Here is a 25,730-nt window from a genome sequence, read left to right on the forward strand (position 1 = left end):
TAAAACATTTGTGATACAGTTGGTTACATGTGTTTTTCCATTTGGAGCACAGGCAGGTAATGTGACCTGCTCATGGTCACACACTGTCAGTACCAGGATTCACACCCTCAGCCTCAGGGTCTGAAGTGCTAGGTTCAAAGCCCAGCCTACCAGTAATTTTGGCTCTTTGTAAAAATCCAATACTGTATATTGAAAAGCATTTAGTTAGCTACATACTACTACTGGAAAGCCTGACTATAACTGAAGCCAATTGTCTTATGAAATTTCCCAGGCAAAACCTAGTAACTCAGCTAGTTTTGTGATCTGTTGTGGCAAACATTAAACTTAATGCACAAAGTTCATCTAAGTATTTCATATGTAATGGTAACTTGAAACTGCCTATGTCCTAAGAAACATTATCCTTGCAGCAAAGTGTGAGAGAGGCAGCACCATCCATATTACTAAACGAGAATGGTAAACCAGATATGGACGCAGGGACCTGCCCGTGGATGCAAAAGACGTAGTGTGCAGGCGCCACACAAAGCCCCCCTCCAACCAACGGAAAATAAGAAATGAGGCAACGCGACAATAGCACACAAACAAAAGGAGTCAGACGCAGGCGCCACACAAACCCATGGCACACAGCGCCACACAAAGCCCATAGCACACGAAATGGGACGCACACAAAAAAGAGGATTCAGACCCACGACACACAAAGCCCCCCTCCACTAACAGAAATAAAAAATGAGGTAACGCGCCCCTAGCACACAAAAAGAAAGGAGTCAGACGCAAGCGCCACACAAAGCCCATAGCAGACAAAACGGGACAGACTACGGACATAGCACACGAAACTGGACACACACAAAAAAGAGGATTCAGACCCACGACACACAAAGCCCCCCTCCACTAACAGAAATAAAAAATGAGGCAACACGCCCCTAGCACACAAAAAAAAGGAGTCAGACGCAAGCGCCACACAAAGCTCATAGCACACGAAACGGGACAGACTACGGACTCCACACACTAACATAAATAAGAAATGAGACACAAAGCACCCCTCCACTAACAGAAATAAGAAATGAGGCAACGCGCCCCTAGCACACAAAAAAAGAGGAGTCAAACACAAGCCCCACACAAAACCCATAGCACACGAAACAGGACAGACTACGGAGTCCACACACTAACATAAATAAGAAATGAGACACAAAACACCCCTCCACTAACAGAAATAAGAAATGAGGCAACGCGCCCATATCACACAAAAAAGACGAGTCAGACACACGCTCCAAAGTGAAACGGGACAGACTACGGACTCCACACACGGTCACCCATCGAGCCCGAGATTGAGCCTCAAAAACGAAAGAGCAACCGCAAGCGAACACTCGAGATCATACAGAAACCCCACACATACGGACAACACAACATATTTGAATCAGATTATCCCCGCCTAACAGTGAAATGAGACAGTCTAACGACTCCACAAAAGTTCACATATGAAGCCCGAGATAGTACTGAAAAAGAGGACTCACACCCCCACACCACAGTAAAACGGGACAGACTACGGAGTCCTCAAAGGGTCACACATCAAGCCCAACATATTACAGACAGCGAATTGTGGTTCGGAAAACGGAAGATACTACGATAGAAGCATTCGCCTACAACGTGCATCTGAAATCAACGTACACACTACACATGACATTCCACGCACCTCTAAAAAAATGCACGCCGACAAACGACGTCATACATAAACAACAAGAGACCGGACTACAATACATATTGGAATCACATTGCAGTGATACAATTTTAACAGGACAACCACAGATAACACAGGCGCAACACCTGATGGGTAATAATACGAAGAAACGAAATACGGACTCCACAACATATTTGAATCACATTACAGTGATACAATATTAACTTAATCATCACATTACAGTCATACATTTTTAACAATTCAACCACAGAAAACGCTACGTATTAACAATAAGTGCAATCCATTATCCATGTTACTAACGCTAAACAAGGAATAACTAATGTAGTTGCGCTCACACCTCCAAAACAATACACCAGATACCACTCTTAACGCGACGGCCTATATTATGTCCAAAGAATATTGATGTGGATCACATAATTAACCAAGTCATTGCATTACTACCTGGAGAAATCCGCCTCTTTCTAAGTACTGACAAAATTGATTCTGCAGACGACATTGAACATCTTAATTTCCCTTTACAATATCTGAACACTATTAACCCAGCCGGATTGCCACAACACAATCTTAACCTTAAAATTGGAACAATTGTCATGCTATTAAAAAACGTTAATACTAAACAGGGTTTATGCAACGGTACACGTTTAGTCATCAACACCATGTCAAACCATGTTATTGAAGCAAAAATGCTTACAGGATCACATACTGACAATACTGTTTTAATTCCTAGAATTCACCTTACAAGTTCTGCCCTTGAATTGCCATTTACACTTGGGCGACGCCAGTTTCCCAGTAAACTTGCATTTGCCATAACAATCAACAAATCCCAAGCACGGACCATGGACAAAGTTGGTATATACCTCTCTAAGTGCGTATTTGGACATGGATAACTTTATGTAGCCTTCTCATGAGTTTGGCGTTCATCTGACATTAAACTTTAACTTATAAATACTCCAATACCAAGAAAAAATCATTCAAGGACAACAAACCATCTTTACTACAAATATTGTATATAAAAAGATATTCCAATAAATCTTTGTGATTTGCCATACAATGCGTTCTTTACTTCCTATCCACCGTCTGAAACTGCGGAGGCAAAACAGGCACGGGTTCAAACCGAACGAGCTCAACTGATGGATATACGCCTACAACGCGCGTCTCAAACCGCAGAAGCAGAGCAAGCACGGGTTCAAAACAACGCAAGCTCCTACAACGCGCGTCTGAAACTACGGCTGACCAGCGGGCACGGGTTCAAAACACCAGGGGTAGGCGAGCGAAGCGAGCAGGGGGTGGAGCCCCCTTGTACTAAACATATGTTGCATCTTGAATTAGCTGGACCAAATCTACCAATGTGAATGGGCAAAATATATATATGCTTTTTAATAAATGGATAAAGCAAGTCAAGTTTAAAAAAGAATTGAATCTTTTATAACAGAATTGTAATCTATACTAGTTATGAATATATTGTATGTAGCCTAAATACTTAAACATGTAGTAGATTTCAGTTTTTCTCTTGCTCACTCAAATCTGCAGTGCAAACATATCTTTTAAACAGGATGTGCCAGTATTATTTGTAATCCAGCAACATTTCTTTTATTAGGTCTTTAATTTTGTTATGGCATTTCCAATACTAAATTCTTTTCCATCTAAAGAACACTATATGTAGGGACTCCAGCATAGTGTAATTTAATTGGGTGTGATTTATCACATTTCATTTTGATGTCCTGTATCTGTATGAGTGTGTGGTTTATAAAGATGAATTCATTTTTAGAATTATGATGACATACTCTGTATTTTGTCACATTCCCCATACTGATTGTAAATGTTTTTTAGTTTAAAAAAATGCTATAAATATTGTAAATGAATATAGTCATAGCCTTAAGACTAATTTCTTAATTAATTAACAACTGAGTCCTTATGCATGCTATGGGGCCAGGTTTTGCAATCCTGCTTTACAAATTTTCTTTTAGCTTTAAAAATGATTTTGTTTGTAAAACTAATACCATCTCTTACAGATGGCTCTGATTCAAGGGATAAACCAAAGCTGTACCGGTTACAGACAAGTGTCACAGAAGTTGGATCTGAGAAAACGGATGAAAACTCCATCCAGGTGAATGAACATGATGTAGTTTGCCTTGGCTAAGAGAATGAGTGTCCACTTGTTTGTTTTATTGCTCTGCACTGGCAAATAAGCACCATATAGCTACACATACAAAAATTTATATTTACTGGTTTTTGCACTGAAGAGCACATTATCTACAGTATGTTAGCTACTTAGAATTTACAAGGATGATGTTTAGTAATTATATTTTAATGAGTTTACAGATTGATACTTTGTTAGACTTACAGTTGTGCTTGAAAGTTTGTGAACCCTTTAGAATTTTCTATATTTCTGCATAAATATGACCTAAAACATAATCAGATTTTCACTCAAGTCCTAAAAGTAGATAAAGAGAAACCAGTTAAACAAATGAGACAAAAATATTATACTTGGTCATTTATTTATTGAGGAAAATGATCTAATATTACATATTTGTGAGTGGCAAAAGTATGTGAACCTCTAGGATTAGCAGTTAGTTTGAAGGTGAAATTAGAGTCAGATGTTTTGAATCAATGGGATGACAATCAGGTGTGAGTGGGCACCCTGTGTTATTTAAAGAACAGGGATCTATCAAAGTCTGCTCTTCACAACACATGTTTGACACTGTGTCATGTCACGAACAAAGGAGATTTCTGAGGACCTCAGAAAAAGAGTTGTTGATGCTCATCAGGCTGGAAAAGGTAACAAAACCATCTCTAAAGAGTTTGGACTCCACCAATCCACAGTCAGATAGATTGTGTACAAATGGAGGAAATTCAAGACCATTGTTACCCTCCCCAGGAGTGGTCGACCAACAAAGATCACTCCAAGAGCAAGGCGTGTAATAGTCAGCCAGCATAAGAACCTTATCCCATCTGTGAAACATGGTGGTGGTAGTATCATGGTTTGGGCCTGTTTTGCAGCATCTGGGCCAGAACGGCTTGCCTTGATTGATGGAACAATGAATTCTGAATTATATCAGAGAATTCTAAAGGAAAATGTCAGGACATCTGTCCATGAACTGAATCTCAAGAGAAGGTGGGTCACGCAGCAAGACAACGACCCTAAGCACACAAGTTGTTCTACCAAGGATTGGTTAAAGAAGAATAAAGTTAATGTTTTGGAATAGCCAAGTCAAAGTCCTGACTTTAATCCAATCGAAATGTTGTGGAAGGACCTGAAGCGAGCAGTTAATTTGAGGAAACCCACCAACACCCCAGAGTTGAAGCTGTTCTGTACAGAGGAATGGGCTAAAACCTCCAAGCCGGTGTGCAGGACTGATCAACAGTTACCGGAAACGTTTAGTTACAGTTGTTGCTGTAAAGGGGGGTCACACCAGATACTGAAAACAAAGGTTCACATACTTTTGCCACACACAAATATGTAATATTCGATCATTTTCCTTAATAAATAAATGATCAAGTATATTTTGGTCTCATTTGTTTAACTGGTTTCTCTTTATCTACTTTTAGGACTTGAGTAAAATACTGATGATATTTTAGGTCATATTTATGCAGAAATAAAGAAAATTCTAAAGGGTTCACAAACTTTCAAGCACAACTGTATGACTTGTTTTGAGTGCAATGAAACTTATGTACCATAATGAGTGCTTAGCTATACTCCCATGCAATAGTTATACTGCCTTAAGACATTGTTTTTACTCAGTTTTAGCTGTGAAAACCAGTGTTTAACATTTGTACAGCCTAGAAATTCTGCCATTCTTTCCCTGGGAAAATACAGCTTGTCCCTTTGATTGTTACTAAAACACCTTGCTATTCTGCCATTATCCTTAAGTGTTTAGATTACAGTAAGTTACATTTAGTAAATGAACAGAAATAGTCCAATAGTCATGCAGTTTGCTTCTAGAATATGAAGTGCTGTTTATTTTATAGCTCCAAATGTAGCTGTATACTTAGTGTGCTACTTAAGGTTTTTCAGCTTGAACAGTTATAAAGAGAAATAAGTAAAATTACAGGTATGTGCCACTGAACTTCTGCGACACGTTCTATGAAAAAGGATGGTTTACGATTTGGTCGTTTAGCAAATCTGTATGGGATACTATAGTGTAACTGTTTTGACTAAATACAGAGAGATAATTTTATAACGCTCCAGAGATACGTGAAGTTGGGTGCTTCTGCATATGAGTCTAAGCATACACTGTTGTATGGTAATTTTGTTTTTTTTTTTATAGTTCACATTAAAATAACAATAGAACATATAGTACAGTACTGGCAGAGCAGTCGCTTTGTATATAAGACATATTGCATACACGTATTGCATGTGGGATGCTGTTATGTTCTCTATTTGTGGATAAGTCCTTTTCTCTTTTTGGGAATTCTGACCTCTGTTATAACCTAATGGGACCACAGATGAATATTTAATTGGATGTTGCCCAAATGGACATTATGTGTTGCATAGCTGTAATTACACCCTTTCTAAGAAAAGGTCCTCACAAGTGACAGTTCCCGTACTAGTAACTCCTGAAAGTCTGTAAATATTTTTGAGTTCATGCCAAAATTAGATTTTTTTATATTGTTTTTAGATACTTTTAACACTAGAATTACCAGAGTCTACGAAAAAACTCGTAAATCCGGCCCACCTGAAAACTGTTCTCACCTCTGTTTTGTCATCTAAATGTGCTGATTAAGACGAGCAGCAAGTAGTCGGCTATTCCATCCCCCACTGTCGCAGAACGTTCACTAAGTTTTCCCAGCTCATGCCTTGTTTGATTATCTGGGAGTGACTGAACTGCTGGAGTTTTAGAATGGAAATAATAGATCGTTATTTGGAATACACGCATTTCATGTGTGTTCTGTTTCTACAGTAATCTGTGTAAACACATTGCTAAAACAGAAACATTTTCATATTTTAGTAATAAATGTTACAAAATGTAGGCATAAACTATAGAATGTGTGAAGCCTGAAGTCCAAACATCAAATGAACACTTTCACAAAAGGTTCAAGGATACTACAGCTCTTTCCGTGGCTTAACGCTAAGATTTGCTGACTTGGAGCACAGAAACCCTTCCATGCTACAGAGACGCGAGTTCGATTCCCAGCTTTGGAGAAAGTGTTTTTTTTTTTCTCAAACGGACATAAAATTTATAAGTTGGTATGCACTGTAAATCGTTAAGTTTAAAATGTCGATCGCGGTTATTTCTGTTGATTAATTCATGCTTTTTACTTAGAGTCAGAACAGGAGCTTGTTCAGCTTATTCAGCTTCTGATCTGACTCAAACAGCGCCAGTATAACTTCACACCCAACCTGACGCTGTTCGTTTTCAAATAATATTGCATTACTTTGACAGTGTTTTCTGATTGGTACTATTCGCGTCATAAAATGATTTCTTCAAAACGTCACATATATTTGTCTTTCTTTTTTTAAAATGTGCATTGTAGCACGCAGCAACTGGCCACCTGCATGTTCTTGCGCACACTGAATAAGACAGCGCTATATGCAATCATCAGATTCAAATGTTAACAGTTATATAGCACGGAATGGAAATCAGCAGTTCTTAGCATTGCACCACGTAAGCTGTCATATCAACCGCCTACTGTAACTTGCTTTCTTTTTTCTTCGGTTATAGTCTTGAATAAAAGTGCACTTGTCTTGTTATACTTTTACATCAACATATGTTCCTGTGTTTGAGCTACATGGGCATGCTCAAAAAATATGCGTGTAATGCCACGAAAAGTGCATGCAGACACTTCAGTTCGCAAGCATTGGTATCACAATGCAGTCACAAGTACACTGCAGAGCTATAGCGAGTCTTTATGTGAAAACAGCAGTGTCAGATGGGGAGTGTCTGATTATTGCATATAGCGCTGAAGTGACTGCTCTTTACTATGCTTTCCTCTGCATGTCCTGGAGTACAAAAGAAACAGCATACAGTAACATGTGGAGACTGGCAAGATTGTGGGAAAAAAAAACGCGTGGTCGTATGTATCGTGATAAACTGCAGAGCTATAGCGCGTCTTTATGTGATAACAGCAGTGTCAGGTGGGCTAGGGAAGGATCATGAACGCGACAGAGAATGAAAAGTGAATTAAAAAAATAAATAAATAAAGCTAACCTTTACAAATATCATAAATTACACTGGCTGTTACAGACTGAAATCAAATGTATCTTTTTATTCTAAAACAGTAAAAATAAGAACACTTCACAAAAGGGAGTCAGGATCGAACTCATGACCTTCTGATTGGTAGTCAGCAACTGATACTGTTGCGCCACAGCGGCAGTTATAGTAAATGAGTGTCAATGTCGCACACTAAGGCGGCTTTTTTGGCAGCGGCTTTTTTTTTTTTTGTACCTTTTGTGAAAGTGTTTCTTTGATATTTGGAGTTCAGGCTTCATACATTTTATAGTTTATGCCTACATTTTGTTACTAGAATATAAAAAAAGTTTCTGTTTTAACAATGTGTTTACACAGATTACTGTAGAAACGCAACACACATGAAATGCGTGTGTTCCAAATAACGATTTATTATTTCCACTCTAAAACTCTACTTCACTCCCAAATAATCAATCAAGACATGAGCTGGAAAAAGTTCGTTTACGTTCTAAGTCGGTGGGGGGATGGAATAGCCGGCTGTTTGTAGCTTGTCTTTATCAGTACATTTAGATGACAAAAGACGCTGGCGGAGAGGTGAGAATGGTTTTAAGAAGCAATTTAAGGCGGGCCGGATCTACGAGTTTTTTCGTAGGCTCGGGTAATTCTAGTGTTAATACCATATTAATTGTTTTTTAATAATAAGATGACTGAATTGGTTTCCTTTTAAGGAAATGTTTTTATATGATGCACTTTTTTGTGATGCTTAGAAATATGATTTTTTTTTTAATAAACAAACCTGTATCTTTTCAGGAACAAACATTCTGTTATACATTTTCACAGTATATTTTAAATCAGTTAACTAAAAATGTACTAATCTATTCTTTAGTGAATAAACTTTTATGATTTAAGATAATTTGAAATTGGATTTGTTCAGAGTTGTACTTACAGCACCCACTGAGATAATTCATAACACTAAACATTTCTTTTTTCTTTGAAAAATATTTGTCAGTTTCTTAATAGCTCTTAATGAAATTCTTGAATTGCTCTAGGTTAGAGTTCTTAAACTCTTATCCTGAGAGATTTTCATGTGGCTGCATATTTTGGTACTTACCAGTTTCATAGCCACAGACATGTATTTATATGCTTTTCAACAAATGTGTGTTTAAGGAATATATTATCTATCAATTTTATAGTCCTCTTGTTCAGTATTGAGAATGGGACATTGGTGCCTGTCTTGGTAGGATTCAGTGTATGGTGACATCTAACTCATTGCAGGGGCATAGTCATATACAGTGGTGTGAAAAACTATTTGCCCCCTTCCTGATTTCTTATTCTTTTGCATGTTTGTCACACAAAATGTTTCTGATCATCAAACACATTTAACCATTAGTCAAATATAACACAAGTAAACACAAAATGCAGTTTTTAAATGATGGTTTTTATTATTTAGGGAGAAAAAAATCCAAACCTACATGGCCCTGTGTGAAAAAGTAATTGCCCCCTTGTTAAAAAATAACCTAACTGTGGTGTATCACACCTGAGTTCAATTTCCGTAGCCACCCCCAGGCCTGATTACTGCCACACCTGTTTCAATCAAGAAATCACTTAAATAGGAGCTGCCTGACACAGAGAAGTAGACCAAAAGCACCTCAAAAGCTAGACATCATGCCAAGATCCAAAGAAATTCAGGAACAAATGAGAACAGAAGTAATTGAGATCTATCAGTCTGGTAAAGGTTATAAAGCCATTTCTAAAGCTTTGGGACTCCAGCAAACCACAGTGAGATCCATTATCCACAAATGGCAAAAACATGGAACAGTGGTGAACCTTCCCAGGACTGGCCGGCCAACCAAAATTACCCCAAGAGCGCAGAGACGACTCATCCGAGAGGTCACAAAAGACCCCAGGACAACGTCTAAAGAACTGCAGGCCTCACTTGCCTCAATTAAGGTCAGTGTTCACGACTCCACCATAAGAAAGAGACTGGGCAAAAACGGCCTGAATGGCAGATGTCCAAGACGCAAACCACTGTTAAGCAAAAAGAACATTAGGGCTCGTCTCAATTTTGCTAAGAAACATCTCAATGATTGCCAAGACTTTTGGGAAAATACCTTGTGGACTGATGAGACAAAAGTTGAACTTTTTGGAAGGCAAATGTCCCGTTACATCTGGCGTAAAAGGAACACAGCATTTCAGAAAAAGAACATCATACCAACAGTAAAATATGGTGGTGGTAGTGTGATGGTCTGGGGTTGTTTTGCTGCTTCAGGACCTGGAAGGCTTGCTGTGATAGCTGGAACCATGAATTCTACTGTCTACCAAAAAATCCTGAAGGAGAATGTCCGGCCATCTGTTCGTCAACTCAAGCTGAAGCGATCTTGGGTGCTGCAACAGGACAATGACCCAAAACACACCAGCAAATCCACCTCTGAATGGCTGAAGAAAAACAAAATGAAGACTTTGGAGTGGCCTAGTCAAAGTCCTGACCTGAATCCAATTGAGATGCTATGGCATGACCTTAAAAAGGCGGTTCATGCTAGAAAACCCTCAAATGAAGCTGAATTACAACAATTTTGCAAAGATGAGTGGGCCAAAATTCCTCCAGAGCGCTGTAAGAGACTCATTGCAAGTTATCGCAAACGCTTGATTGCAGTTATTGCTGCTAAGGGTGGCCCAACCAGTTATTAGGTTCAGGGGGCAATTACTTTTTCACACAGGGCCATGTAGGTTTGGATTTTTTTTCTCCCTAAATAATAAAAACCATCATTTAAAAACTGCATTTTGTGTTTACTTGTTATATTTGACTAATGGTTAAATGTGTTTGATGATCAGAAACATTTTGTGTGACAAACATGCAAAAGAATAAGAAATCAGGAAGGGGGCAAATAGTTTTTCACACCACTGTACATCATAATCATTCATATAGGACTGTCTCTGAAAAGTCTGTTTATGGCTTTTGTCTTTTATTGCTCTCAAAATATGGTAATAGAGCACAACAATGGGATATGTATTTTGCATCTTCAATATTTTTTTTACAAACTGCTTAGAAAGAAGTATTTAAAATAGTGAGTTATCATAAAAAAAACCTGAAATGATTGTTGAAATGCTGTTATAGCACCATTACAAGCACATCTGCTAGATATTTTTCAAAATTATATCATGTACTTTAGTATATTACTGACTGTATTGCACAAAAGTAGAGACAAATTAAGAGGAAAGAGTTTAAAAATAATTGTCATTTGACTAAGAAATTGATTAAACAAAAAGAAGCTGCTACAGAGGATACTAGTGTTCATGATATGGTCAAATGACCACATAATACAGAATCAATATGGTTTTACAAAAATGTTTTCTTAATCTTTTACTCAGAGACCGACTTATCTGATAAATAAAAATATCAGAAAAATAAATTATTAATTCATTTTATGTAAGTGAGTCCCTGTTGTCTTCATGTCATTTTGCATCTTTTTCATTAATGCATTCACATTGTGTACTTGGTGGGTGCATTGCTTGACTAATACATTCACTGAGTATGTTGAAGCTATAACAGCACTCTTCTTGTCATAACAATGTATTAATGTCCTTGAAGGAATACTCCACCTAGAAATAATTTTTATGTTACTTGACCATTTTAGTTTGTAATGATGGCTGAGAAAAAATTTAAATATCCTTTAAATCATATAAAAAATAATTTTTGGATGGAGTACTCCTTTAATCTTGTTTTGCTATATTTTCAGTGGCAATTTATAATGAAAAGTTGGAATTGCAAGTATCAGATTTATTCATTTTGTGGCTTTTTTTGTCTAAAGGCTTTTTAAATATTCTGTTCATAATGAAGTGAGGAATACTGTTTAAAATTTGGAAGGAAAAAATATTTTTAGCTAAAATAAACTAAAGGGTAGTTTTTATGCTACATAAAGTTCTGCCACTGTTTTTCAGTTGTTTGGCCCAGGCATCCAACCTCATCACTGTGAACTAACCAATATTGATGGTGAAGTTTTATTGACCCCTCTAAGTTTTGAAGCAGAGACCTATGTTGATGGTCAGCGCCTCACAGAGAGCACCTTACTTCGAAGCGGCATGAAGGTCCAGTTTGGGTCTTCTCATGTCTTCAAGTTTGTTGATCCTAGCCATGACCATGGGTTAAACAAGAGAGGAATGGACTCAGGCCCCATGATGAAAGGCCCAAGAAGCAAGTCTGGGTATGCACAATGTTTTATTTTTGCCTTATGAACGTGGTGTATAATGTCTTTTTGTCTTACTATACATGTAACATTAAGGCATGAACTTCTTATTTAACATCCATATAATGTATATCTGAAGTCATAGAAAGTATATGTCTTTATTCAGAGACCCAGCTGTTTACCTGATAGTGGTTGTTGTATCCTTCTGGGAAATTGTCGCATAAAACGACTATGCCAAAATGTTGGGTCCATCGAACAAACATACATGTAAGGGGATAAATACAGGTCCAGCACTTGTTATTATGTTTCCTACCTTTTTTGATTTATTTTTTACACATTTCTATAAGAACTTTAAAGGTAAACATTTTATTATTTAAAGGTAAACATTTTATTATTTAATACTAGCTGTCCCCTGTGGCTCCACCCATGTAGTAGTGAAACAGGACAAACTTTAAAAATCAATAAAAAAAAAAAAAAAAAAGCAGTAATTTGCATTGGGAAAAGTTTATATGGATAGCTTTCGTATCCGAGGGCTTCTTGATATACAGTTTTTTTGGAGCGAGAATGTAGTTGTGATCTCTTTGGCAAAAATGTAAAAGTTCACAAGGTATCTCTGGCCAAGCGGAAAGTAGGTATGCTCCAATGGCAAACGTTGCCACTGTATCTGATCATATTCAGCTGTGACGAGAGAGCGTCCCGTGTGGGGAGAAGAACATGTGGTTGTGATATCTTTGCCAATGAGCAGGTACCCTCTAAAACACACGTAGCTGTGATCTCTCTCTCAAAAACATCAAACGTTACTCTTTAACAATCTCTAGATGATGCCTGCTGAACAAACAGGTATTGCTAGCTAAGCAGAGGCAAGGTACGGTCCAACATGTGGCGAGAGGTAGAGCAACTCGAATGGAGGCTGGCGTGTGAATGAAGATGGCCTGCCCGGCTCCCTACTCCTGAGGTCCCGCCTCCCCCTCCCCTCGGCCCAAAGCCTGTTTCTCAGATAAATCAACTGAACTATAATACTTAGCGCAATGAGAGAAGCTACAAAATCAACCGGAATGTTCAAGCAAATTATTGCAAAAAAACTCGATCTAAATCCGTTAAGTAGTTCTCTCGTGAAAAGCAGACAGACATACAGACAGACTTGGAGCTTATATCTATACTAATTAATAAAAGGCAAAGCCCTCACTGACTGACTGACTCACTGACTGACTGACTCACTCATCACTAATTGTCCAACTTCCCGTGTAGGTAGAAGGCTGAAATTTGGCAGGCTCATTCCTTACAGCTTACTTACAAAAGTTAGGCAGGTTTCATTTCGAAATTCTACGCGTAATGGTCATAACTGGAACCTGTTTTTTGTCCATATACTCTAATGGAGGAGGCGGAGTCACGTATCGCGTCATCACGTATTACGCCTCCTACGTAATCACGTGAAGTGAAAACAAGGAAGAGATTTACAGCACGAGTCAAACGCGGGAACGAAGGTAAATGACGTTAATTGTTGAGTGTCTTTTAATACTGTGTAATTGTTGAGTGTCTTTTAATACTTTGTAAGCATACATATTAACAGATGTGCAATTAAACGTGTGCATTTACGGGGTGATTTCTCAGGCTTAAAGCTCGAAGTGATCACTCAAGTGAAGGCAGCTTCACAAAAAAAAACAGATCCTTAACAAACTGTTATTGGTATATCCATCCATCCATTTTCCAACCCGCTGAATCCGAACACAGGGTCACGGGGGTCTGCAGGAGCCAATCCCAGCCAACACAGGGCACAAGGCAGGGAACCAATCCCGGGCAGGGTGCCAACCCACCGCAGGACACACACAAACACACCCACACACCAAGCACACACTAGGGCCAATTTAGAATCGCCAATCCACCTAACCTGCATGTCTTTGGACTGTGGGAGGAAACCGGAGCGCCCGGAGGAAACCCACGCAGACACGGGGAGAACATGCAAACTCCACGCAGGGAGGACCCGGGAAGTGAACCCGGGTCCCCAGATCTCCCAACTGCGAGGCAGCAGCGCTACCCACTGCGCCACCGTGCCGCCGTTATTGGTATATTTTACCTCAATTTTAAAAGGTTTTCTTTTCTTCTTAATAAAAATTTAAAAGCAGAACTTCACCAGTACAAACCGCGGGGATTTGAGCGACTGACGCATACAGACATATTCATGAGTGCAGGTACTTCGGAAAGAAAGCACCGTGTAAACCTAAAGTTTAAATTAAGTTCATAGACCTACAAAAGGTTGCCATTGATTTCAGGCAAGATTGCTTTTCTCCTGTAGAACTATACGTTGCATTCTCAAGAGTGTGCTTGCACGGCTTGGTCATATTACAACCGGAGTGCTGAACTGACAACATGATATATTTTCACTCAATTTAAAAAGGTTTTCTTCTTAATAAAAATTGAAAAGCAGTACTTCGCCGCTGCAAAGCACGGGGATGTATATATATATATATATATATATATATATATATATATATATATATATATATATATATATATATATATATATATATATAGAGATATATATATATATATATATAGAGATATATATATATAGATAGATAGATAGATATATATATATAGAGAGATAGATAGATAGATGTGCAATTAAACGTGTGCATTTACGGGGTGATTTCTCAGGCTTAAAGCTCGAAGTGATCACTCGAGTGAAGGCAGCTTCACAAAAAAAACCAGATCCTTAACAAACTGTTATTGGTATATTTTCCCTCAATTTTAAAATTTTAAAAGGTTTTCTTTTCTTCTTAATAAAAATTTAAAAGCAGAAGTGAATGAATGGAGCCCGAGTGATCACTTGGATGAATCAAACCTGTTCAAAAAAAAAAAAAAAAAAGCGGAGCGCCTTATATGAGCAGGCAGTCAGCTAAAGAAGGGAATCAATAAATAACTATAATCGTAATAAACGAACAAAAAATAGCGGAGAATCCGCGGATTACATAAAGGAAATGGGTACCTGAACAGAAAAGTAAGTCTCAAATAGTCACACTAAGTACCATAGTTCACTTGCGGTATCGATGTATTTATGCAAATCCAACAGAGTGCCTGTGGGCTCAGAGCATGGGGGCGGGACCTTCCTCATTCACTCGCCAGCCTCTGTTCCAGTTACTCCACGTCTCGCCACGTGTTGCAGTGCACCTTGCCTCCGCTTAGCTAGCGAAACCTTTGTGTTCAACAGACATTATCATCTACAGATTGTTAAGGAGTAACGTTTAACGTTTTTGAGAGAGAGATCAGAGCTACGTGTGTTTTAGAGGGTAGCTGCGGATTGCCACAGATATCACGGGCATGTGCTTTTCTCCCCACCTGGGGAACGCTTTCCCGTAAGAACTGAACACGATCAGATACAGTGCCAACATCTATTGTCCTGTTTCATACATACAAGACCGCAAGACAAACACATTAGTTAGTCTTCATTGTTTGTTAATTTATTTTTATTTTTAAAGTTGTGTTTTTGTTTTTATTACCGTATATACCGTCCGGACTGGATTTTACTGTATAATTTATGGTATTTTATACTGTCTGTTGTCCAAGTCGAAAGCGGAAAACTCTCGCTATTGATCTAACAGATTATGATATGCTAATGCCCTCCTGAGAGAGTAACCACAGAACACACTGCTGTATCAGCGCGTACTCCTAACCTCTCTCTCTCTTTCTCTATTATGCCTACGTGACCACATGCTAATACCCGAACTATTCCGAAGCAACATTTGCACTGTTTTGTGTTTTTGTATCTCACACCCTCATACACTTTTATCGTAAGACTATCCCTTATCTACAATGGAGCGTTCGATCAGAAGAAAATATGAAGCTGATTTTAAATTAAATGTCTTTGAAGTGGCAAAAGAAATTGGTAACTGCGCTGCTGCCACACAATTCAATGCATCTGAGAAATTGATGCAAGATTAGAGGAGGCAAAAAATTTAAGTGTTGCATTTTTGAACGGGCGTATGTTGGGGTCTGGTATTATGATTGCTTTTTTGGGTTTCAACAACCGACTCTTATTTATTTTTATTTTTAAACTTGTGTTTTTTCTAATTATATTTTTCTCAAACAATTAAAAAAAAACACTTTATTTTCCTCCCAGGCAACGCTGGGTATTTCAGCTGGTATATATATATATATGTGTGAATGTATGTATGTATGTCTATACAGTAATCCCTCGCTATATCGCGCTTCGCCTTTCGCGGCTTCACTCCAATGCGGATTTTATATGTAAGCATATTTAAATATATATCGCGGATTTTTTGCTGGTTCGTGGATTTCATGCGGACAATGGGTCTTTTAATTTCTGGTACATGCTTCCTCAGTTGGTTTGCCCAGTTGATTTCATACAAGGGACGCTATTGGCAGATGGCTGAGAGGCTACCCAGCTTACTTTTCTGTCTGTCTTGCGCTGACTTTCTCTGATCCTGACATAGGGGGATTGAGCAGGGGGGCTGTTCGCACACCTAGACGATACAGACGCTCGTCTAAAAATGCTGAAAGATTATCTTCACGTTGCTATCTTTTGTGCAGCTGCTTCCTGAAATGACATGCTGCACGGTGCTTCGTATACTTAAAAGCTCGAAGGGCACGTATTGATTTTTGACTGAAAAACAAACTCTGTCTCTCTCTATCTCTCTCTCTCTCTCTCTCTCTCTCTCTCTCTCTCTCTCTCTCTCTCTCTCTCTCTCTCTCTCTCTCTCTCCCTGCTCCTGACGGAGGGGGTGTGAGCTGCCGCCTTCAACAGCTTTGTGCCGTGGTGCTTCGCATACTTAAAAGCCAAACAGCCCTATTGATTTGTTTGCTAGAGATTGTTTTCTCTATCTATATGACATTCTGTGCTCCTGACACGCACTCCTTTGAAGAGGAAGATATGTTTGCATTCTTTTAATTGTGAGACAGAACTGTCATCTCTGTCTTGTCATGGAGCACAGTTTAAACTTTTGAAAAAGAGACAAATGTTTGTTTGCAGTGTTTGAATAACGTTCCTGTCTCTCTACAACCTCCTGTGTTTCTGCGCAAATCTGTGACCCAAGCATGACAATATAAAAATAACCATATAAACATATGGTTTCTACTTCGCGGATTTTCTTATTTCACGGGTGGCTCTGGAACGCAACCCCCACGATGGAGGAGGGATTACTGTATATATATGTAGATATGTAAATATATATATGTAGATATATGTGTCTGTGTGTGTATATATATATATATATATATATATATATATATATATATATATATTTATATATATGTGTGTGTATGTATGTATGTGTATATGTATATATGTATATGTGTGTGTGTATGTATGTGTGTATATGTATGTGTATATATATGTTGATATGTGTATATATATATATATATATATATATGTATATATATGTGGATGTTTATATGTATATATGTGTATATGTAGATATGTGTATATGTAGATATGTATATATGTATATGTATATATATGTTTGTGTGTGTGTGTGTATATATATATATGACAGCAACACTCATAACAATGACAACACAATTACATTGACAATCATGTTACGTTATTTTTAAAATGTTTCTTTTTCATAACCTCTTTAACACACTACTTCTCCGCTGCGAAGCGCGGGTATTTTGCTAGTATTGTAATAAAAGACAAAACAAAGGCCCGTAGCCCCGTATACTGCGCACAAGTTCAGATATTTCAAAGCAAAAATCATCAGACACATAGGGGTGGGTAGACGGACAACTTATAGGGTCGGACCGGAAATGAAAACAGTGTGATGCTGGGAAAATCATGGTGATGGATGGGTAATTGACGTCATCAAACAGGGACCAGAGGGTAGAAAGGGACCCGGAAGTGCTGTGGTTCTTTAGTCGTCCGGGTGAAATTATGGTGGCGGTGCTTCGTTCTTTCTAAGGAAGCAAAAAGATAGAGGTTACTATCCCGCCGTTGTCCCATGGCACGACTTGTCAGGGTGCGCGTCGGGTCCTTAAGCTGCTCCCCATGCGCTCGTGCATGACAAAATATATATATATATATATATATATATATATATATATACGGTATATGTTTAGAGATTAAATACTTTTGGTTTGTACATTAAAGTCTTATGTTGCTTAAATGTCATGAAAGCAGACGAAAAATTATGGCAATTGTTGCAGTGTGCCATAAAATTACTGACCATAGAGAAGTGCCCTGAGGTCATGATAGAAGTAATGATGAGTGGTGGAGCAAAAACATATTAACATTCAGATAATAGCAATCATAATTTTCCATAAATGGGGCAGCAGCATTCTTTTGACTTTTTAACCTATAGGACAAATTTTACATATTGTATATTTTATAAATTGTAAACCAAATATAAAGTAATTATTTAAAACCATTTCAGCAAGCCAAAAAGCACTTATGTATTTAGATACAGTGGTACTTTTGGAAAATCACCACATTTTCAGTCACAGTGAGACTAGTAGGTTTCAGGTTTAAAAAAAAAACAAAAAACAAACGGAGATGTAGTAGTAACCTCTCTCTGACATCATGATGTACACCTGTGAACTATAATAGTTTGTTAGCATTCCAAGTGGAATGTTAATGTGTGAAGAATAAACATTCTACGCATTTTGTTTCGTTCATTGCATTATTGATAGTAATAACAAGCACAAATATGTGGGGTTTAATATTTTTGTATTCTTTTTTTTGTTATTTTTGTCATGATACTGTAAATATGTTTTCTCTCTTTTATCTTATTAAATATGATCATTTTGATCATTTAGCCTTTGAACTATATATGAATGTGTTCAGCTTAGCTTTTCTTGATAATATAAACTCTCAATTTTATAATCATTGATTAAAAAAATCTCTCAATTGAATTTTATGTTTCATAGTCTGTCTACAAATGCAAAAGCAATGCTAGGTGCCACAGTTTCTAAAGTGGTTCTTTGGTTGAAATCAATTTAGTTGAAATCCAGGTAAAGAACTTTGCCATGGTGGGCACTTTTGGAGAACAACTTACATTATTATTACTGCTTTGTTATAGCATTATTTTATTTATTTTATAGTTTTTACTACCATAATAAAATAACATTTTCTTTTGTACGGTAAAGTGTCATGGTCAAAAAAGTCTATTTTTATTTTACTGATAAATAAGGGATAAGGTGATTCTCCTCTCCTCTCTCTCTCTCTATACTCAAAAGTGTTTTCAGCGTAGTATTCTGAGCTGGCTGTTCTCTGCACTTATTACCTTAATCCCTGAAATTTGCCATAATGTGATGGTAGAAATAAGTTTTCATATGCTTCTATTTGTATATTTGTCGAAATTAATGTTCAGCAGTTTGATGAGAAATTGTTTGAAAAAGGATGGATGGATATTTGGCACATTGGATATCAAGGGTTTGCCAACAAGATTAATTGGCTATGACTGAGAATGGGCTTATCCTATTTGATATTGACGAGTTGGAGGTCTTCATGGTCACCTGCTAGGTCTTGAATGGATGGCTTTGTCTCCTCTTTACAGTCTGAGCTTCATGTTTAGTGTGGTTTTGGGGATCTAGTATTCAGGTAACCTGAGTGCATAGCCACTCAGGCACATTTGGCTAGTGGTGACTGTGTCTTTCAAATTTGTCAGACCACTGTGTTGTAGCACTTTGTTGTTGGTGATGTGGTTATGATATGTAAACAGATAGGGAGACTTCTTATTTTCAGATTACCATTTACCTTTTATTGTTGTTCTTGTAGTCCTGATCAAATTGTAGGAGGATGTGCACTTCTTGGCAAGGCTGGCATTATTTTTACTGTCCTCTAGTTGAATAATATTTGCCTACTAGTGGATTTTTGAAGCCAGAACCTTTTTGAAATTACCATATAACATGGTCCAGATTGATGAGCATCCACTAGTTTTTTTTCGTCAATTCTGGTTATGTTTCCTTAGTTTGAGGTACGGTGCAAGATTCAGGATAGATAACTGGTTTCTAGCAATTATTTTTATTTGTTCATCCTTGACACATCTTTTTCAGACCTTGAGTTTTGTTGGATAGTTTGGTTAATTGGTTAACACTGTGTTGTTTGACAACCTGATCCTGCTTTACCCTGATGTAAGTAATTGCTCCTGTGTGTATTATAATTTTTCTGTGTGGACATTTTCTTTCATAACACTCAAATTGGAGATTAATTATATCTTATTTAATTTAGGAACACAAATTCTGATTACGGATTGTTTAAAAAACAGCTAAATCATGCAATTAATCTGCAAACTTTCAGTCATGAACTGTAGATGCATGTGCATTCTTTTCTGAACACTGCATTTACAGAAGGTAAAATTTTTCAAAATACAGTTAAACACGCCTATCTCTGAACTCATTCTAAAATTAAAGCAGCATCAAATACTGCTGCTTAAAATTTAAAGTAAGAAGAGGTACTTGAAAACGGCATTTCTTTAGGTTTCACACATAATGAAGAAATGGTACGTTCTCACCTTTTCTAAAGCATCTATTTTGATGAAATAATCAAAAATTAAAGACTATGAAACCAGACAAGATTGCATGCATGTTAATCTTGATTCTACATCAAGGCAAAGCTGTAAATGATTTGCTTTGTGAAATGGACCACACATATTTGAGACTATATTTCTAGTATTCTTGAACTGTTACCTGTAGGTATTTTTGAATTAAGGTGTGAATGACTTTTGCTTGGCAGTGATGACAACACAGAGAAAGTGAAGAGTTTTGTCAAATTTCATATTAAATGCCAATGTATTGACTCTGTACAATACAGAAGAGTTAAGTAACCATGTTTTTTTCTTGATTAAAATGACGAGTCTAGTTGAATAAGAAAGGCAATATGACTGACGTTAGCCTTAGGTAAAAAGATTACAAACACAAAATAAAATATACAAAATATTTTACCAAATATGCTAAGTGAAAATGTGGTTGGCTTAATTTTTCTTGTATTATTTCAGCTGAAAATTATTGTTGACCCTACTAATAAATGGTTTTATTAGCATTAGTATTAATACATTTTGTCATCTTTCTGTCAACATGCATTGTGGTGCTTGGATTTCATGATATCTCTTTCTTTTAGTAGTGTCCCAGAGACAACGTTTGATCTGGATGGAGATATCCATAGTGGCACAGCACTTCCAGCAAGCAAGGTACAATTTTCTTATGTTTTTACAAATCACAAGTGTACTGTTTACTTGGTTCCTCCATGAGCCTGCATTGGAGTAAGTAGGTTTGGATAATTGTAATATCCGTATCTCAGTGGTAATGCGCAAACTCAACTATAACCAAGTTAGATTGAAGTAGCGCTAAACCGGAACTTTTCTGCTTTTAAAGGTAAAAGTGAGCCAGCTTAAACAATGGCGCTTAGGACATTGTATTGAAGGCACTGCAGCGTGAAAGCAGAGCCATGTCAGACAGCAGGTGTGCTCTGTCTGAAGATGCATGGAGCTGTATAATGGCCAGTACAAGCTCCCAAGCAAGTGTTGAGCTTCATGCGGCAGTGTCCCCACAGCCTACCAGTCCCAAGCAATTTAAGGTGCCACTTTCCAGGGAAAGAAAACCGGAACCTGCATTTGTAATTCAGGTTCAGTCAATGCGGGGGATCCTGTATTCTAAGTAAACAACATTTACTTACTGGAGTGTCAGCACCCGGCGTGCTTGAGCTCAGCTTAGCCATTGGCCGTCCATGGGTCTTAAGCGCACGCGTTTGGCAGGAGTTCAGAAAACAGAAAAGTTGTCCGGGGTGTTGGCTGGATAATCATGCCAGTTATATTTAAAGAATTGCTGGCCAACAGTGGTTGTCAGTGAACCTAAAGGCGAAGTGGGGTTAAGCACTGCTGAGCTATAAAGGGATTAGTTGTTTTTCTAGACAGCTTTGTAAACATTTGTTTTATTGTACACATATATCTTCGAGTGATAGTTTTGATGGAGATGTGTGTGTATATATATATATATTATATATATATATATATATATATATATATATATATATATATATATATATATATACACACATGTGTATATATATATATATATATATATCTATCTGTCTATGCATATATACAGTGGGTACGGAAAGTATTCAGACCCCCTTCAATTTTTCACTCTTTGTCATATTGCAGCCATTTGCTAAAATCATTTAAATTAATTTTTTCCCTCATTAATGTACACACAGCACCCCATATTGCCAGACAAAAAAAAGAATTTTTGAAATTGTTGCAGATTTATTAAAAAAAGAAAAACTGAAATATCACATGGTCCTAAGTATTCAGACCCTTTGCTGTGACACTCATATATTTAACTCCGGTGCTTTCCATTTCTTCTGATCATCCTTGAGATCACCTTCATTTGAGTCCAGTTGTGTTTGATTATACTGATTGGACTTGATTAGGAAAGCCACACACCTGTCAATATAAGACCTTACAGCTCACAATGCATGTCAGAGCAAATGAGAATCATGAGGTCAAAGGAACTGCCTGAAGAGCTCAGAGACAGAATTGTGGCAAGGCACAGATCTGGCCAAGGTTACAAAAAAATTTCTGCTGCACTTAAGGTTCCCAAGAGCACAGTGGCCTCCATAATCCTTAAATGGCAGACGTTTGGGACGACCAGTACCCTTCCTAGAGCTGGCTGTCCGGCCAAGCTGAGCTACCGGGGGAGAAGAGCCTTGGTGAGAGAGGTAAAGAAGAACCCAAAGATCACTTTGGCTGAGCTCCAGAGATGCAGTCAGGAGATGGGAGAAAGTTGTAGAAAGTCAACCATCACTGCAGCCCTCCACCAGTCAGGGCTTTATGGCAGAGTGGCCTGTCGGAAGCCTCTCCTCAGTGCAAGACACATGACAGCCCGCATGGAGTTTGCTAAAAGACACCTGAAGGACTCTGAGATGGTGAGAAATAAGATTCTCTGGTCTGATGAGACCAAGATAGAACTTTTTGGCCTTAATTCTAAGCGGTATGTGTGGAGACAACCAGGCACTGCTCATCACTTGTCCAATACAGTCCCCACAGTGAAGCATGGCGGTGGCAGCATCATGCTGTGGGGGTGTTTTTCAGCTGCAGGGACAGGACGACTGGTTGCAATCGAGGGAAAGATGAATGCGGCCAAGTACAGGGATATCCTGGACAAAAACCTTCTCCAGAGTGCTAAGGACCTCAGACTGGGCCGAAGGTTTACCTTCCAACAAGACAATGACCCTAAGCACACAGCTAAAATAACAAAGAAGTGGCTTCACAACAACTCTGTGACTTTTCTTGAATGGCCCAGCCAGAGCCCTGACTTAAACCCAATTGAGCACCTCTGGAGAGACCTAAAAATGGCTGTCCACCAACGTTTACCATCTAATCTGACAGAACTGGAGAGGATCTGCAAGGAGGAATGGCAGAGGATCCCCAAATCCAGGTGTGAAAAACTTGTTGCATCTTTCCCAAGAAGACTCATGGCTGTATTAGCTCAAAAGGGTGCTTCTACTAAATACTGAGCAAAGGGTCTGAATACTTAGGACCATGTGATATTTCAGTTTTTCTTTTTTAATAAATCTGCAACAATTTAAAAAATTCTTTTTTTTGTCTGTCAATATGGGGTGCTGTGTGTACATTAATGAGGGAAAAAAATAATTTAAATGATTTTAGCAAATGGCTGCAATATGACAAAGAGTGAAAAATTGAAGGGGGTCTGAATACTTTCCGTACCTACTGTATATACAGTCATATGAAAAAGTTTGAGAACCCCTCTCAGCCTGCATAATAGTTGATCCTACTTTCAACAAAAAAGATAAGAGGTATGTCTTTCATTTCCTAGGAACATCTGAGTACTGGGGTGTTTTCCGAAGAAAGATTTTTAGTGAAGCAGTATTTAGTTGTGTGAAATTAAATCAAATGAGAAAAAGTGGCTGTGCAAAAATTTGGGTACCATTGTAATTCTGCTGATTTGAATGCATGTAACTGCTCAATACTGAATACTTGCAACACCAAATTGGTTGGATTAGCTCGTTAAGCCTTGAGCTTCATAGACAGGGGTGTTCAATTGTGAGAAAAGGTATTTAAGGTGGTCAGTTACAAGTTGTGCTTCCCTTTGACTCTCCTCTGAAGAGTGACAACATGGGATCCTCAAAGCAACTCTCAAAAGATCTGAAAACAAAGATTGTTCAGTCTCATGGTTTAGGGGAAGGCTACAAAAAGCTATCTCAGAGGTTTAAACTGTCAGTTTCAACTGTAAGGAATGGAATCAGGAAATGGAAGGCCACAGGCACAGTTGCTGTTAAACCCAGCAGGTCTGGCAGGCCAAGAAAAATACAGGAGCGGCATATGTGCAGGATTGTGAGAATGGTTACAGACAACCCACAGATCACCTCCAAAGACCTGCAAGAACATCTTGCTGCAGATGGTGTATCTGTACATCGTTCTACAATTCAGCGCAATTTGCACAAAGAACATCTGTATGGCAGGGTGATGAGAAAGAAGCCCTTTCTGCACTCGCGCCACAAACAGAGTCTCTTGTTGTATTAAACGCTCATTTAGACTAGTGCTGGGCGGTATACTGGTTCATACCGAAAACCGTTTTTTATTTTTTTTATGATATGGATTTTTCTTATACCACAACACCGGTTTAAATTGCCTAAACGACGTTCAGAACGTGGCGCAGCGGGAAACTGTTTAAGTGGGGACCTTTTTCACTGCTACACCGCTAAACACAGATTTGTTGCACTAGGGCTCTTTTTCACTGCTACACCACCAAATAGTGGGCGGTAGCATAGGTATGCCGCGCGGTGAAAATGGACAGAGAGCATTCCGAAACTGAACTAAAAGTAAAGTTGAACATGTGATGAACAGAAGAACTTTTGCCGAAAAAAAGGAGTCACATCCGTCGCCTGGAGATACTTTAGTTTTAAAAGGTCAGGTGTGTAAATACTGTTTCTATACTACTGGATAATACTGCAAGCCAAGTTGTACTTGTTTTTGTACTTGCTAGTGTATGTTTTGCTTGTATTCATTCTGCGATGTGCTATCGACTCGTTCAGAGATGGGCGCAACTATGAATGGATGGCATAATTAAACATGTATAACGAAGATATTTTTAAAGTTCTGAACACTCTGTCGGCTAAGTTAATAACTAGCTTTAATTTCACAAAGACGTTTATCGTGTGGTGATTGGTAATTATTGTGTGGTTTTGGTAGAGAGCAGGAATATCATGAAGTGAATGGATTCTGTGCGGTGATTGCTGCAGGCGCCTGCTCTTAGTGCGGAGGAAGTCAGTTTAAGAAGCGTAGTGATTAACGACTGGGTCGGGGAACACTTAACACAAAGTATTTGATGTGCTGCATTAACTTGTGACGGGGTTTGAAAAAATCTAGTAAATTAAACATTGATTTTAGGATGAAGTTTAGTTTACAACATTCTACTTTAATTATAAAATAAACTGAGAATAAAGTGGAAATGTCGACTTTAATCTTGACATAGTCAACATGTCGAATTTATTCTCGACATAGTTTGTTTTTTTCTTCCGTGTCCATATTTTTTTTTCTTCACAGTGGCCCTAATGCGCTTCCATAGGGCTATACCACAAACAGCATTATAAATGCAAGTTGCAGTTTTTATTATTTATGTATATAGCTTAGCTTGAAGCAAAGTCCATAGAATGCAGTTTGCCTAAATGATGGTACAGTTGGTAAGATGTCATCACCAAGTTGCACTTGTTTTATTTTATTTTAATTTGGTGAATACTGTGTAATGCACCTG

General features: G+C 38.0%; 1 protein-coding gene across 1 annotated transcript in view; it reads left to right on the forward strand.

The window, feature by feature from the left end:
• Window positions 1–25,730, forward strand: part of afdna (afadin, adherens junction formation factor a) — a 416,944-nt gene that overhangs the window by 227,598 nt on the left and 163,616 nt on the right. Inside the window, 3 exon segments of the mRNA XM_051924597.1 lie at window positions 3,706–3,800; window positions 11,761–12,023; window positions 21,076–21,145. Of these exon segments, the coding sequence (XP_051780557.1) occupies window positions 3,706–3,800; window positions 11,761–12,023; window positions 21,076–21,145 (428 nt within the window).

The sequence above is a fragment of the Erpetoichthys calabaricus genome, chromosome 3 (genome assembly GCF_900747795.2).
Source record: "Erpetoichthys calabaricus chromosome 3, fErpCal1.3, whole genome shotgun sequence".
Classification (NCBI taxonomy): Eukaryota; Metazoa; Chordata; class Cladistia; order Polypteriformes; family Polypteridae; genus Erpetoichthys; species Erpetoichthys calabaricus.